The sequence below is a fragment of the Periplaneta americana genome, chromosome 11 (assembly GCF_040183065.1).
Source record: "Periplaneta americana isolate PAMFEO1 chromosome 11, P.americana_PAMFEO1_priV1, whole genome shotgun sequence".
Classification (NCBI taxonomy): domain Eukaryota; kingdom Metazoa; phylum Arthropoda; class Insecta; order Blattodea; family Blattidae; genus Periplaneta; species Periplaneta americana.
The window spans coordinates 62,943,582-62,959,134 of NC_091127.1; the positions used below are offsets into that span (position 1 = coordinate 62,943,582).

The window sequence follows — 15,553 nt, forward strand, 5'->3', positions numbered from 1 at the left end:
TTGATTTACCCCCACACCACAGGGATTTTATGAACCCGGTTTCATCACCTGGTCTCACGAGAGGACAAGTGTGTTGGGAACCGTGGCAAGTATTAAGCAGTGAATTTAATTTTTTTCTTTCTTCCTTTTTTCCTTTCTTTTTTCTTTCTATTATGATATGATATGATATATTTATTCATCTATCATATATCTGTAAGACAGACCTATTACAATTCTATATTACCCCAGATCTGCCTTACTTTACAATTTTAATCACCTATGCCAAGTCTCACAACTAAAAACAAATAAACAAAAACAAAAAAAAGGCACACACACATACACACTACAAGATCAATTTAATACACCATTACGTTTAACTTTCTCTTCCCATTTCATCTTCACTATCATTAAAATTTTGCCCAATTTTTTAACTCTCTTATATTAGTTATATTACATATTTTCTTATATGCTACATAACTATTCATATTCAATAATGTATTATTTATCCACTTTTTCATTGTAGTAGTAGTAGGTTATTTTACGACGCTGTATCAACATCTCTGGTTATTTAGCGTCTGAATGATATGAAGGTTATAATGACGGTGAAATGAGTCCAGGGTCCAGCACCGAAAGTTACCCAGCATTTGCTCATATTGGGTTGAGGGAAAACCCCGGAAAAAAACCTCAACCAGGTAACTTGCCCCGACCGGGAATCGAACTCTGGCCACCTGGTTTCGCGGCCAGACGCGCTAGCCGTTACTCCACAAGTGTGGACTTTTCCTTGTATTGTCTTGTATTGTCTGTTTCTTGACATTCTAACCATATATGAAACGCGTCTTCTTCCATGCCGCAAAGGGGGCAGATATCCTTCTCAATGGTACTCCTCCTGTTTTTCAATTTCCATATTCCTAGTCTCCACCAAGCTAAGCCCATCCTCACTTTCCTATTATTTATTCTGACATATTCTTCTTGTTCCCATGACGTTTTAATGTCCTTATAGTTACTTAATGTTCTTAATTAGTTGGGATTTTCTTTCTATTGGCGATGGCCGGGTTTCATTTGAACATCCTATTAATAGAATGTCAACAGAAGAAATAGGAATACATATCTCACGAAGATTAACTTCAATCACGTAACTTGTCCATGAATAAATCTACTCTGTGCCGCAAGGATCGTAACCTTCGTTTGCGAAATAAGATATCCATTTCCTATTGGTTCAGTTAACGGTGTCCTTTAAGAAGACGAACATTTACTTGCGTCGCTGTACTGTTGTTCCTGAACATATGTCTCAACACGATATTCGTAGTAGGATGAACTCTACCTAGCAACCTGTAATTTACTGTCTGCAGAAACAGAGCAAAGGTGAGAAGACTTAACAAACGTCTTCACAAGCTGCAGGATCACTCCCAGCCGTTCATCCACCACACTTGATTGGGGAAGCAGACATGATGAATTCCTAATTAGCGAGAAAACCGATAACCCAGAGGCGTCGTTCGCGAGTATTCCCAACACAGTCAATAACATAACTTCCTCTCTTACAAGGAGCATTCCAAAATCATTAAGTGGGAAGCTCACTCAAAAAGTCATCGACGGAAAGATCATATGAAAATAAATTTAATTACACAAATATACGAATCATTGGACACAAAAAACAATGAATACTTGCTCTTTTGTCGCTTTTATCTTCTTTTCTTCATTGGTTCTTCATTTCTTATATTTTGTTATGAAGACTATATTTTTTTATTATTAGGTCCTCTTTGTTCAACTCCATATCGCATTAATGTCTCGCATTTCTTCGAAACCACCTGTACAATATCATACCGGGACTTTCATTACATTTGTATCATGTTCTCAGCACGAGAATTCTTGTCATTGAAATTTCTGGCATTGTGGTTAATTATTCCAATACCTACGCTGTAACAATGACTGAATTATTTAGCGTCGATGAAATTGGTGACTGCGAGATGGTATTTGGTGAGATGAGATAGAGGATTCGCCATAGATTACCTGACATTCGTCTTATTGTTGGGAAAACCTCAGAAATAATTCAAACAGGCAATCAGCCCACGTGGGAATCGAATACAAGCCCGCACGCAACTCCAGATCAGCAGGCAAACGCTCTACGTTTCAGCTACGCCAGTGGCAGCGAAGTTAAAGATCAAAGGATAATATTAAAAAGAAATAGAGAATATAAGATAAAGGACAAAACGTGAATGAGGAAACCGAAAAATATAGAAAAATAAAAGACTGGAGAAACAAAAAGAGAAACTAGGAAGAAACAGGAAACAGAAAGAAGATAAAATGTTAGTTGAAAAGAAGACAAAGAGAATAACATAGATAGAATGAACTGATCAACAAGAAAACTGGAAAGAGAAAGAAATGCAGGAGTCAAAATTGAGGATTGAAAAGAGGGTGTGAAGTGGGGAAGGAGAAGGAGAATATGGACAAAGATATAGTCTAAAAGGTAGAAAAATAACAAAAAGAATAAAAATAACAATGAAGAAATATAGGAGACAAGAAATTAAATGTTAATATTTTTTATTGCTGATATTATTTTAAGTACATGGCTTTGGACTAATTTAATTAATACTTCAGATAAGTTGAGAAATTAAGAAGACTTCACTATTCGCAAAGTGTTCCCTAGAATTGAATGATTTGCGTCAAGTATTCACTATATAGCGCCGTGACTATGCGGCATCTTCTCCGACTTCTCTGTTAAACATATTGCCTATAAAGCAGGCTCGACAACACTATACTCGTTAACTTTTCTTCCGCAGCAAAATCGTGTCCCAACTTATATAATAACAAAGGAAGATTCTGACGTGAAAAATCAATGTTTAGCTCTTCTACAGTTACAGTAGGTTGCAAGAACTTGAGTTAGTTTCTTGGTTTTGACTGCAATTTTACTTGTGATGGATATCATTGTAAGACGGTAATTGTTTTGGATGGGATCTTTTATTTTCCACAAGTTTACAAATTTCATTCTTACAATAATCTCTATTTCACCATATTGCCCACATTTCACTCATCGAATAATTAATCGACAACATAAACTGCAGCCATACAAACGAACGCGACTTTCTGTCTAAATTTCAAAGAGTAGAGACCAAAGGGAGCAAAAAAAAAAGATGTGTGTAAACCGAGGAAAAGGTAGAAGACAATTTTTTCAAAACGTATACTGCATCGTTATCCTTAATATCGCTATGTTAAATGAGTTACTGAGAAAATATTGCTGTTATTACGTAGCGAAGACAAAGTCTGATGTGAGTGAAGGAATACCTCAGACACATTAGGAGGTTAATTTTTTTATTTATTATCAAGTATTCTGCTGGCATAATGCTTGACTACACGATGTGTTGTAGTACTCTTTCACAATATTGCATTCTATTTTTATCACACAACTTCATATAAAGACCAGACATAGCAGGAAAAAAAAACGCAGAGTGTCGGTACGGGCCCAGACTTTCAGTTAAAAGCACAGAAGAATGTCCCATATTTAATATGTATTTAATCTTACAGGATTAAAGCCATAAGGCCTCTTTTCTTAACTGTAAGTTACTTGTTTCTTTGGATAGGAAAGGATTATCAAAACTGGAAATAGCATTATTTCAGTAAGTGTATAGAGTCTCAAATGTTGAAGATCATACCTATCAAATACCAAAACAGCACGCTGACTCCTTGCTAGCTTATTTCGTGAATTGTCATTTATTACTTTCAAAAATAATAATTTATAAACCATACCAAATGCAATCGAGAGTCGATTCAGAGACTCGTTCTCTCACTTCATTGAGGAGCACAGGTGTCCTCTCTTATCGAAAATGCTATAAAATAAAAACAGGCTCTGCTATTAGACGTTAGAGTGGAGTGAGTGTCACAACTGCTTTATATAACAAATGACGTCTTACATCGTGTCGCTTGGAATTCCCTTGTCACATAGAAAGAGCAGTCTTCCACTACCTCCGGGCATAAATCTACGAGAGCAAAAATGTTACAAGATCCACACTTCCTAATTCCATACTTCCAGCTTCTTCAGAAGTCTTCTCAAGATCCTAATCTGCTATTATTGTAAGCCTCAGAAAAGTCTAACCGAAATAATTAAATAATGCCAGGAATTTCCATCACCTGGATATGAAATAATTGTATACTACAATCATCATGTTTCTTATTAATACTAGCAACAAATAATAATATACATATCGTCATTTTATAGTTAAATACCATAAGTCAAGTGAGAGCCCATCCAATGAGATTCATTTCCTCAAAACGTGTAACGTAACAAAAGTGAAATTCTGAATTATTTATGGTATTCCGAGCAAAACCAGAACTGAAATCGATGGCTCTTCAAGTAATTTTGCTGAATACAGTAAAAAGTCAGAGAATAATACTATAAAATAATACACAGGAAAGGAAAGTTACCCGCAACCTGCTCTTTCAAGATCTAAGATAATAATAATAATAATAATAATAATAATAATAATAATAGTAATAATAATAATAATAATTTATTTCCAGAACAAAGATAGGCTACATATTGATTTTTTCGCTCTCTAGCACCCCCAGAAAGAATAAGTTACATACTCGTGCTCAGGGGGCATTCCACGTAAGTTAATATTAAGACATTTTATTGAATAACAGAGTAAAACGTAATACTTAGAAGAAAAAAAGAAGAAAAGACACATATCACAATTGAACTTCAAATTTTCTCTGCTACCAACAATTTAATAGATTTTTTTAAATAAGGAGCATTAGCCAATTGTATGTTTGGGAATTTATCTATTATCATGTTATAAAGCCTTGGAGCGAAGTTGCTACTGTGATTATATGCTACAGTTGTAGTACATTTAGGAACTGTCAAGCATATGTTGTCTGATTTTTTGTTTTATATATATGTGAATATAAATTAAATATATTTCGGCTTTTATGTACGAAATTCAGTAATGCATTGTTATAAATTCGACGGAAATCAAATACTTTAAATTCTAAATACAGCAGCTCTGAAGGATAATCAGCAGGTTTATTAAGGCATATTTTTATTATTATTTTCTGTAGCAGAGTTATTGGCATTAGGGAGGCACTATAAGCACTACCCCATCCTATAATGCCGTATTGTAATATAGCTTTTACTAATGCGAGGTAAATCAGTCGTAAAGTATGGACAGTCAAGTAATTTCATAGGATGACAAAATAGTGAATATTTTTTCTTAATCTATTGCACAGAAAAAGAACATGTTTATCCCAACGTAAATGTTGGTCGATTATTATTCCGAGATATTTAACTTGAGGAGATTCATTTAGAGTAGGACAATTACCAAGTATTAGAAGAACAATTGGATGTATGAATTTTTAAACACAAGAGCGAATCAGGAGATGTTATCAACAGATGTTATCGACACAGCAGATGTTATCGAAAAATAAGCGCACAAAACTGGCTGGAGAAAGAGGCACAGTTTGGTGGGAGAAAATTAACATTGTGACAGAAGGTGAGAAACATTCCAAATCATAAAGTGGCGATTTTGATGATCGAACCTACATCAACACAATAATTACGTATCAATCGCAGGATCAGTCTCTGATGAAAATCCGATACCAATCCTAAATTTTTACCGAATGCAGATCCTGCACGTGAAACAGAACATAGAGCGTTGTTCCTTTGAAGGTAGTCAGACGTACAAACACTGTCACTACGGACTGCTATGAGCTCTCTATGATGGACTGCTGAGACACTGGCCGCATAACAATCTGCTGATCGATGTCGCTAAGGGGGAGACTGCCCAAAACTGAGGGGGAGGTCTTTGTTCTTCTAAGCGGGAACAAACTTCGAGTAAGAACACGTGGTTATGGGGGAGGTGAAGGGCGAATCTCAGACGTGACTGAGACCACACTTATTACAGAGCGTTCATACGTGGTGTTGCGTCTGTATCATTGCTATCTTAGGGGAAGTGTCGTCATGGTGATTAGGACTCTCTAGAAATAATGTAATGCATTATATGTACGATACTTTGTAATATGTAGAAAAATCAATGGAAACGTAACTAAATATGTATATGTATATGTTAATAATAATAATAATAATAATAATAATAATAATAATAATAATAATAACGCTCAACTTTGGCTTAATACCTAGAGCGTCGGCTCTTCACGCTGGTAACCTGGGTTCCAATCCCGGCAGGTCCAACTAGAATTTGTGGTGGATAAAAACGGTGTTTTGCGGTAGGTTTTCGTGGGTACTCCCGTTTCCCCTAACATAATTCCACCATTGTTGCATTAATCATCATAATCATCATACAGTGTTACGTAGTACGCCTCATATGGTGAAGCAAGGGCAACGCCTTCGTGGCGGCTAAAAGAACTACAAGCTTCGGCGCGTCGCACAGTAGATGGGGACATTTGGGTGAATGACGGAAGTCAATTGCGTACCACTACTTAATAATAGTAGTAGTAATAATAATAATAATAATAATAATAATAATAATAATAGTAATAATTTACTTAAGAAGGTAAGACCTGAGAGAATATTAAACTTTTACAAGGGACTACCCGTACCCTTCTGCACGGACATTAAACACGCGTCAAATAAAAAGATTAGATTAGAGGCAGTTAAAATTAAGCTTCTCAGACTCCTAGCAGGCTACAAACTGTACGACCATAAGAGAAATAAAGAAATAAGAGTACGAAATGAGCTAAAAATGAACCGAATTACAGACAGCATCGAACAATTTCAAAACAGTCACCAACGCAGGTCAGTCAAAGATACTTGCCTTCTGATCCGGAGCTGCGGTCGGGAGTGGGTTTGATTCCCGTTAGGATTGATTACCTGTTTGGGTTTTCTTCGAGGTTTTCCCCAACCGTAAGGCGAATGTCAGGTAATGTTTGGCGAATCCTCGGCCTCATCTCGCCAAATACCATCTCGCTATCACCAATTTCATCGACGTTAAATAACCCAGTTAAATACCTAAGTAAATCAAAATATAGGAACTGATATCACCATGTATTGAGAATGTCTCACAAGAGACTGTCTTGCCAAATTCTGAAATACCAACTAGCTGTATAGACAGACCCAACCTAACGGGGCATTATTCATGTAAAAATGTGAGGTGCGGTTTACATGAAGTCTCAGAAATAAACAGACAAAATTTTCTGGAATGTTCTTTAATTCAAAAGGACACAAAAGCAAAGGGTTTCAATCTTCCAACTCTCATGAGATACCAAATAAATATGATTTGTGATTAGGCAGTATGTTGATGCATATCGTACATTGTTTACTACATGGCATCGAACTTTATAATCGAATTTGAGAACAGCTCTCTATACACTGCTAATCGCTCTTAGTTAGGTTGTGTTTACATAATTTTACATATTAAAAAAGTGGAAATCATTTAAGCGGAAATAAACAAAAAATTTGGAAAGTCTTTTCCTTCTTTAAGACTTTCAGAGATTGTCTAACATCCATTATTTGGACTGGGCTTTAAAAAGTTCACAGAATTATAACTTTAAAAATATTTAAAATAGGATTGTGGAGTTTTCACTGACATATATTTTTTTCTACTCAGAGGCTACGACCACAATTAATTTTTCGATCTTTTTTTGAGACAGCCTATACGGATTTGATGGCTGGAGGTGACTTAGTTTTTGGGGAAAATTGTGGAGCCGGCTTAGGCGGACAGCACAATCGTCATACAACTCATAGCATTACGGGTGCACAATAAGCCTGCTTGGATTGAAGTGTTTAGAAATGCTCCATATCCCGCCCATTAAGTAGGCCTTTCTATATCCACGTACATACCATTCACTTTATTATGTTTAATTTATTTGATATATTTTCTTGCAAATAAATATATTATCTCAAGAACTGTACATTGGAAAAGTTAGTGACAGACAACTTTCAAGTTAATTGATTATAATAAAAATTAAGTTAGATGAATTCAATACAGATCTATAATGATGATGTAAAGCCTCGATTAGAAATCGCACCGAGCAGCCAAGAAATGTTATCGCGATGAAGTTAATAGCAGGAAGGGATGACCTCACTTTAGAGCGACGCTGTTCAAACACGCAGAAAGCCATCGAGCCCCAGATAGCCATAACATTGCATCTGCCATATCTCAAATCAGTCGATTTGTCAAGATGGTTTTTGAGCTTATGGCGCCTTGATGTCCTTAAGGCTCTGCAGGGTTTACCTCGGCAGGGGGTGGTATTTGATGAGGGTAGCTATAGCAGGGGTCCCTCTCGGACACACAGCATCGTTAATGTTAGAAAAGCCAGAGAGCCACCTAGTATTCGTGACGTGGTATTAAACATTTCTCCACACCCACTTCCCACCCCCCGTGAACATAGTTCTAGAACGAAACCCACCCCTTCGCCAGGGCTGTTAACACTCATCCAACCCTCATCAAGGGTTGATTACACTTTCGCTACTCTGCACTAGGCTAGAGAAGAAGGGTTGGTGGAAATAACAGGGGTGTAGTTATCATGTCTCAAAAGGGGTGGAAAAGGAGGGTGGAGTATCCTTCCTTTCCAGTTATATCCCATTTTATATGACTTTCATATTTCTTTCTCTAAGGAAAAAAGGGTTGAAACATTTAAATCAAACTTTTTGTAAGTTGGGTTCGTCTTAATGTTTCACCGGAGAAATATCGAGCATGTGTGCATGTTTCCAATAACGCGTTCACACGTGTGTGTGCGGGGTAGTAAAGGCTCATGTAGGAAGATAACTTATCTTTATGACTCTGAATATTTCATTACCAAGAACCGCATCATGTTCCCAGCGTCTGTAAGTTACTCGCTTCGTTGAGAGAAAGAGAGAAAAGTTGAAAAATACGTTTCTGAATTCTCACTGCATTTGTAGACATTATCGCCTTTAACTTCCACTTGTACGGCGAAACTTATATACAAAACACACATCAGGTTCAATAAAGTTCACTCAGTCCTACATCTTTATGACTCCATTATGCGCTATAAATTACCCCTCTTATTTGAAATCTGTAAGATTATTCAGAGAGATCCAACGAAAAGTGAGGTCTGCCGTTTTGTCACTGCTCATCCCATAAAATAGGTCTATACAGAATATTCTATTAAATTAAGAGATAAATGGAATAACGAAATAATAAATTAAAGTAAAAATAATAAAGGAATATGCGAAATGAATAAAAAATCTTTGACTCCACATTACATTACACAAACACACCCCCACAGGAAACAAAACTAAAGGCGCCAAGACCAGTAACAACCAGTTCTGATGATGGCCAATAGCAGGCCGAAACATGTTAACAAGGTAACACAAAACTTTAAAACGTGAAAGACACATGATACGTTTTCCAAAGCGATGTAGTGTTAAAATTTGTGGAATCAAGATGTATAAAAAATAAATAAATGAAACATAAAATTAGGCCTAATTGCCTACAAAACAGTACCGTAGGATAACCCGGTTTCTTGGGAAAAACATCTTAAAGATTTCTTTAGGACTAAATTCAAAGCGCGCTCGAATGCCATTAACACTGTCATCCGTAAGTTTTTTTTTTTTACTATACACAGACAGAGCTTAACTTATGTAGAAATTTGTCATTTATACATTGAAAATATAAGCGTAATGGATTATTTGAAACTGAAATATTTAAAGCTAACGCATTAAAGTTCACATTTTACTCTTCTATTCACGTTCAGATTAATATGAAGAATGTAAGCCAAATATTTTGTTATGTTTAGTTAATAATTGATCTAAGCTTGCTAGTAATGTCTCTTTACTTCAAATAACATAGTTTCAGGAGAATTTATATTATTTTTTTCTTTTTTAACTTATTCTTACTTTCATGCGACAGTAACTCTAGGGTAACTCATGTTTGTTCTAAAATGATTTAGCTTTTCAATATTTTCCTGGTAGTCATGTTGGTTTCATCCTGTTCAGTGACTAGTTCAGCCTGTAACTTGACAATGAGTGCTTTTAAAAAGAATGACCCCATTTTATAAGTCAATTATAGGGATATTTGAAATGAAGAAATACCTCATTTAGTTCAGACGATACAAAAATTTCCCATATTTCTTACATCATATGTTATTTGGTCGCAACTTCTGTATTGTTTCTTGGAATTCAAATACTTAGAATAAAATGACTATACCGCGATAGAATGCGTTCTGTGATTTGGAATTTTCTGAAAGAACAATAACCCCTAACTTGTATCTATGCATGTTCAAAACTGCACAATTCCACTAACATTTTCAAACAAGATAACGGTTTGGTATACAAATCACGAGGTCCGTACTTTTGTTACTATAGTTTTCCCACACATTTGAGAAGAACGCACCATCATCAATCACCGTATCCTGTACCACTGGCTAACCAGGTCCGCTCACATAATAAGTGATTTCTTTTTGTGGGGTCACATGAAAGTCACTGTTTATGTGCCACACTTTCAAACAAATCCCCTTGAACTAGGGATTAAAATTACAGCTGTGCTGAAACAAATATCAAGATAAATATTGCATCGAGTTTGAGAAGAACAGAACTATCGCCGATCAGTTGTACAGGTATTCGAATTACAAATTTTTAAATGTTTATACTTTTTTGAAAAGTTATGTATTATGGATTATGAAGTGCTGGATCCAACATGAAACATTACTAAATGTTCCAAACACTAATAGAGGATGAACCCAATGATATTATTCTATTAAACTACTTTTTGTAGATATTGTTTTTTCCTCTTAACAACTTTTCACCTTGACATGATACATAACTTTCTAAATTTCAAAATGTTTTTTACTTGCTCTGTGACTATATTGGCAATTATAAATCTGCTTTTTATATGACTCTGTCATAAAACGCTATTACAATATTTTACAGAATAAATCTATATTACGAAAGTTTGTCATTATAGGTGATGGCTCTGCAATGAATGCAAATGGAACTCACTTCCGTGTCACTTCACATTACTCGTCGGTGCACCCTTCACAAAAAAAATGCACCGACAGCATCGCGAGCTCTCGCATCGAAGTCCATTAGTGCTATCGGTTGACTCGTATAACACGAGAGAGTATAAATTGGAGAAAACATTATGAAATTGAATAAAAAGTCTGTGAAAATGTTAACGGTTTGGTATACAATGGAACTCACACAAGCATGAAATATTTCTACGATACTGAAAATCATGAATTTGCTAATTTCGAATATTTTGCATTCAGTTTAGATTGATCGCGTTATTGGATCTCCCTGCAGGAAGTCTTTTCTGTATAACTCAGTTTTAATGCACATAACATCAGTTCGATCAATATTTAATGGCACGCCATATTGAAATTATGATTTCTAGGGACATAAAAGAAAGAAATTAAATGTATATCCATGTAAATAGTTACAAAAGTTAAATAAATCTCTACACCTGAAAGTCCACAACGGAGTGGAGTAACGGTTAGCGCGTCTGGCCGCGAAACCAGGTGGCCCGGATTCGATTCCCGGTTGGGGCAAGTTACCTGGTTGAGATTTTTTCCAGGGTTTTTGCCTCAGCCCAATATGCGTAACTTTCGGTGCTGAGCCCCGGACTCATTTCACCGTCATTTATCACCTTCATCTCATTCAGACGCTAAATAACCTGAGATGTTGATAAAAGCGTCGTAAAATAAACTACTATCTATCTACACCTAAAATAAGGAGAAAATAAAAAAGCGAACAAAATATTATAAGGCAGAAAGAAATATATGCAAAGAAAAAGTGGATGAAACAGCCACATAAACAAAGAGGAAAGCAAATGAAGCCGAATCAAAGGAATAGGCTACATAAAAAAGAGAATTGATAAATGTACTGATATAATCCAACAAACAATGAAGAAAACGCAAATCAAGCTTTCAGGCCTATAACTCCCTGTAAAGTTGATTTGAATAATTTCGAGGAAAAAAATTGTTCCAGCGCCGGGTATCGAACCCGGGACCTTTGGTTAAATGTACCACGCTCTATCAACTGAGCTACCCGGGAACTCTACCAGACACCGATCCAATTTTTTCCTCTATATCCACAGACCTCAAAGTGGGCTGACAACCGTCAAGCAACCAACTTTGAGGGCACACTAACTCTGTGTGACTTAAATTGTGGTTTTCTTTAACGAAGAGTGACGTGTATTATGCAAATCAAGCTTTCAGGTGTAACTCCCTGTAAAGTTGATTTGAATAATTTCGAGGGAAAAATTTTTCTGGGGCCGAGTATCGAACCCGGAACCTTTGGTTGGTAGAGCGTTGGTACGTTTAACCGAGTTCGATACCCGGCCCCGGAACAATTTTTCCCTCGAAATTATTCAACGAAGAAAACATTGTTAAGGAATGGAAGAAATACACAAGTAAATTAATGAAACACAAATAACAATGGGAGAAAGGAGGAGTTTAAAAGTAGTAGGGCTACTATAAATTAAATGATGAAATAGATTAAAAACAAAAAGTGAAATAATCAATTAAAGGAGTAGGCCTAATATATAAATGAGGAAGAAATTACAAAAGAAGATAACCATAAAATGAAAAGAAAGAAAAAAGGAGGAAAGGAAAGAAGAAAATAAAGTGAAATGGAAATAAAGAGAAAGAAGAGGTCAAAAAAGGAAAAAAAAATGAAAACAATTAAGGCAATACAAATAAAAGGAGATCATATCGAATGTCTATACAGGCTGTATCAGAATCTCATCCACAGACATTGAGGAATGACAGGTCACACAGAGATCATTTTTTGTTAAGAAACTTATGCTCGAAGTTACATCCTTACTATGCTCCGAAAAGTCAGATACCGTGTAATTTTTATTTTCACAAATTAAATTTAAATTTCCATAAATGATTTGACAATTTACAATAGCTGTACAAATTATGCCCTTTAGGGTCAAGTAGGGCTAATACGATACAGTAAAAAAAAAGTCAGGCCAATATGGTACAGACTCAGTTTGAAAATCAAGTAATCTAAAGATCGCAATAAGGGGGGTAAGTACGTACTTACGAAAATGATGGAGAGAAGGGTGTGTCTGGTATTGTAGAGGGATCAGCGACAAATGTTGACGAACGTTACGTTAACAGAAGTAGAGTCGATGTACAATTTCATGTGAAGATAGAGAGGACGTAACGCTCGAGACATGTGAGGTCAGATTACGGCAAGAATAGACGCATTAAGGAAAAGTGTTAGAAGGGTTTCATAAGCAATAATATCTACAATTTCAAAAATATGTACGCAAAAATATAGCAGAAATAGTCTTAGAGATAATATTAACACGAAGGTGTAAAATCAATTGGACCATAACGATGCGATCAATATAACAAAAACGCTTGAGTTAAAGGGGGGAAAAAAAACTGACAAGAAGTTGGTGGTGATTTTAAATTCTTCAGTTTGCACGAGAAAATATAAGGGTATACAGACAACCGGAAAAGTGTTAGAGGTTTAAATGAAAGCAATGTACTGATAGAATGATTCACGAAATGCATGGGCCTAAAAGCAGAAGTATAAGAAGGATAAAGCTTCTTGCCGACGGTCTCTTCTTGAACATTTGACGTGAACATTAGCCAATAGTCTCATTTCTGTATACGCTATATCATAATCAAAGTTGGTACAGTATTTAACCTGGTACTAACCCAAAGATGGTGACTTACCGATATCTGAAGATCCGCCCCAGGTGCCTTGCTGTGCCTGCCTTGCCAGCTTGTTGATGGCCTCCACGTAAAGCCTAGACGCGGCTGCAGCTCCTGAGAAAAGGAAACAAGATCGTGTTCAGTTTGTGACAAAGGTTGGAATAAATTTAAAGAAAATCCAGACTTATAGAATAATATGACAGAAGGAACTCTCAACTGTAAGGAGCTGTATCTGGATGGGCATCTGATCAAGGGTTTTTAAATAAGAAATTGTCAAGTTTCTTGTGCATTATAAAGTTCGTGCAAATGAATGAATATGTGAGTGAGTGAGTGAGTATATGGATTGACAATTAAGAAGAATAAGTCACTATATTTAATAAAGATCAAAATGAAGAACCATACAAGATCGTATAAGTTACTCACTATTCGAGTAGTCATCGAGAAAAAAAGTACATCTCGGAATTGGCCTCAATTTAAAGGGATACAGACTCCATCACAAAAAAGACAAAATAAAATAGACTAACAAGCAAACATTCTGATGCGGGCAGATAAAAATGTTATTTTTTTTTTCTTTCACCATGTTAATAATGCCAAAAGAAATTCTTATACAAATTTTGGCCACTCGACCTCAATTACGAGGGCCGTAAAAGTAAGTTCACCAGGGGCCGTTAATAGAAAGAAAACATAATTTCATTACAAAAATTTATTGAAACAGACACAGCAATTTTTTACTTATTTTTTTAAATATTCCCCACAGGAAATGAGACATCTGTCATGTCATGGGATCGACAGGGAGGTGCAGACGCTGGTTCCTATCCCAGGCAGACTTCTACGACACAGGGATACAAAATTTGATTCCATGGTACAACAAATGTCTAAATTCCAGTGGGGGATATGCTGACAAATAGCGCAACAATTGCTGTATCTGTTTCAATAAACCTATCCATGGAATTGTTCTTTTTTTCTGTAAACGGCCCAAGGGAAAAATCACTTTCTGGATGAACTCGTAAGTACGGTCGAGTGACCAAAATTTGTATAAGCACTTCTTTTAACATTATTAACACAGTGGAAGAACAAATTTTAACTTTTTTATCTGCCCCCATCAGAATGTTTGCTTGTAAAATGCACTGTGAAATTGGAGGAATTGTAAGGTAAGGATGGTAAGGATTATAGATTTCTAACTAAAAAGATATGAAACTGAGTAAAATGTCCGCTACCCTTAAAACGAAGTATAACAAAGTAAAATAAAATAAAATGAGGATATAGAGTACATTACGTAGATATGTATCTTTTATGTGTCCCTGTGTAAACGAATGTAGTGACACAATATAATTTATAATAATGGAATTGCTCAAAACAGACTAGAGAAACCGTATACATTTAATCATAACATCAAAGGTAGAAAACTAATACAGAGTGTTGCAAAACTCCATACTGAAACTTCTAAGGATGGTAAAGGAGCCCAAAACAAAGATTTTTCGTTAAATAACCATAGGTCAGAAACCAACAGTTACGTCAGTCGTCATCTTCGAACGCATCGCTGAGTAGAAACCTCATCTCTGCGCATCACAAACACGTCACAATTATCAGAATGCACAGAGCTTTTACGTGGCACATTCGGTGAACATTGGATTGGCCTGGGTGGGCCCATTTCATGGCCTGCTCGTTCTCCTGACCTTACCCCACTCGATTTTTTGTGTGGTGACATTTAAAGAGTTTAGTGTATGAAACGCCAATTGTGTCAGAGGAGGACCTCGTTGTTCGATTCTTGTAGCTGTCGATCACTTACAACATCAACACAGAAAATTTCAATGTATGAGAGACACATTATCACGTCGTTGTACAACATGTATTGAAGCAGGAGGCCATATGAAGAGTCCACTGCAAGAATGATGTATGTCACTTTCTTGTCGAAAATGAACCAAGACTGTTAATGCATAGCTTAAGACATAAAATGTACATACAGAAATATATATATATATATATATATATATAT

General features: G+C 35.9%; 1 protein-coding gene across 2 annotated transcripts in view; it reads right to left on the minus strand.

Moving 5' to 3' along the window:
- IRSp53 (Insulin receptor substrate 53 kDa) overlaps positions 1-15,553 on the minus strand; it is a 1,482,105-nt gene that overhangs the window by 491,910 nt on the left and 974,642 nt on the right. For both annotated transcript variants that reach the window (XM_069839560.1, XM_069839559.1), the window contains exon 4: positions 13,579-13,671. In XM_069839560.1, coding sequence (XP_069695661.1) covers positions 13,579-13,671 — 93 coding nt within the window. The remainder of the gene's footprint in view (positions 1-13,578; positions 13,672-15,553) is intronic.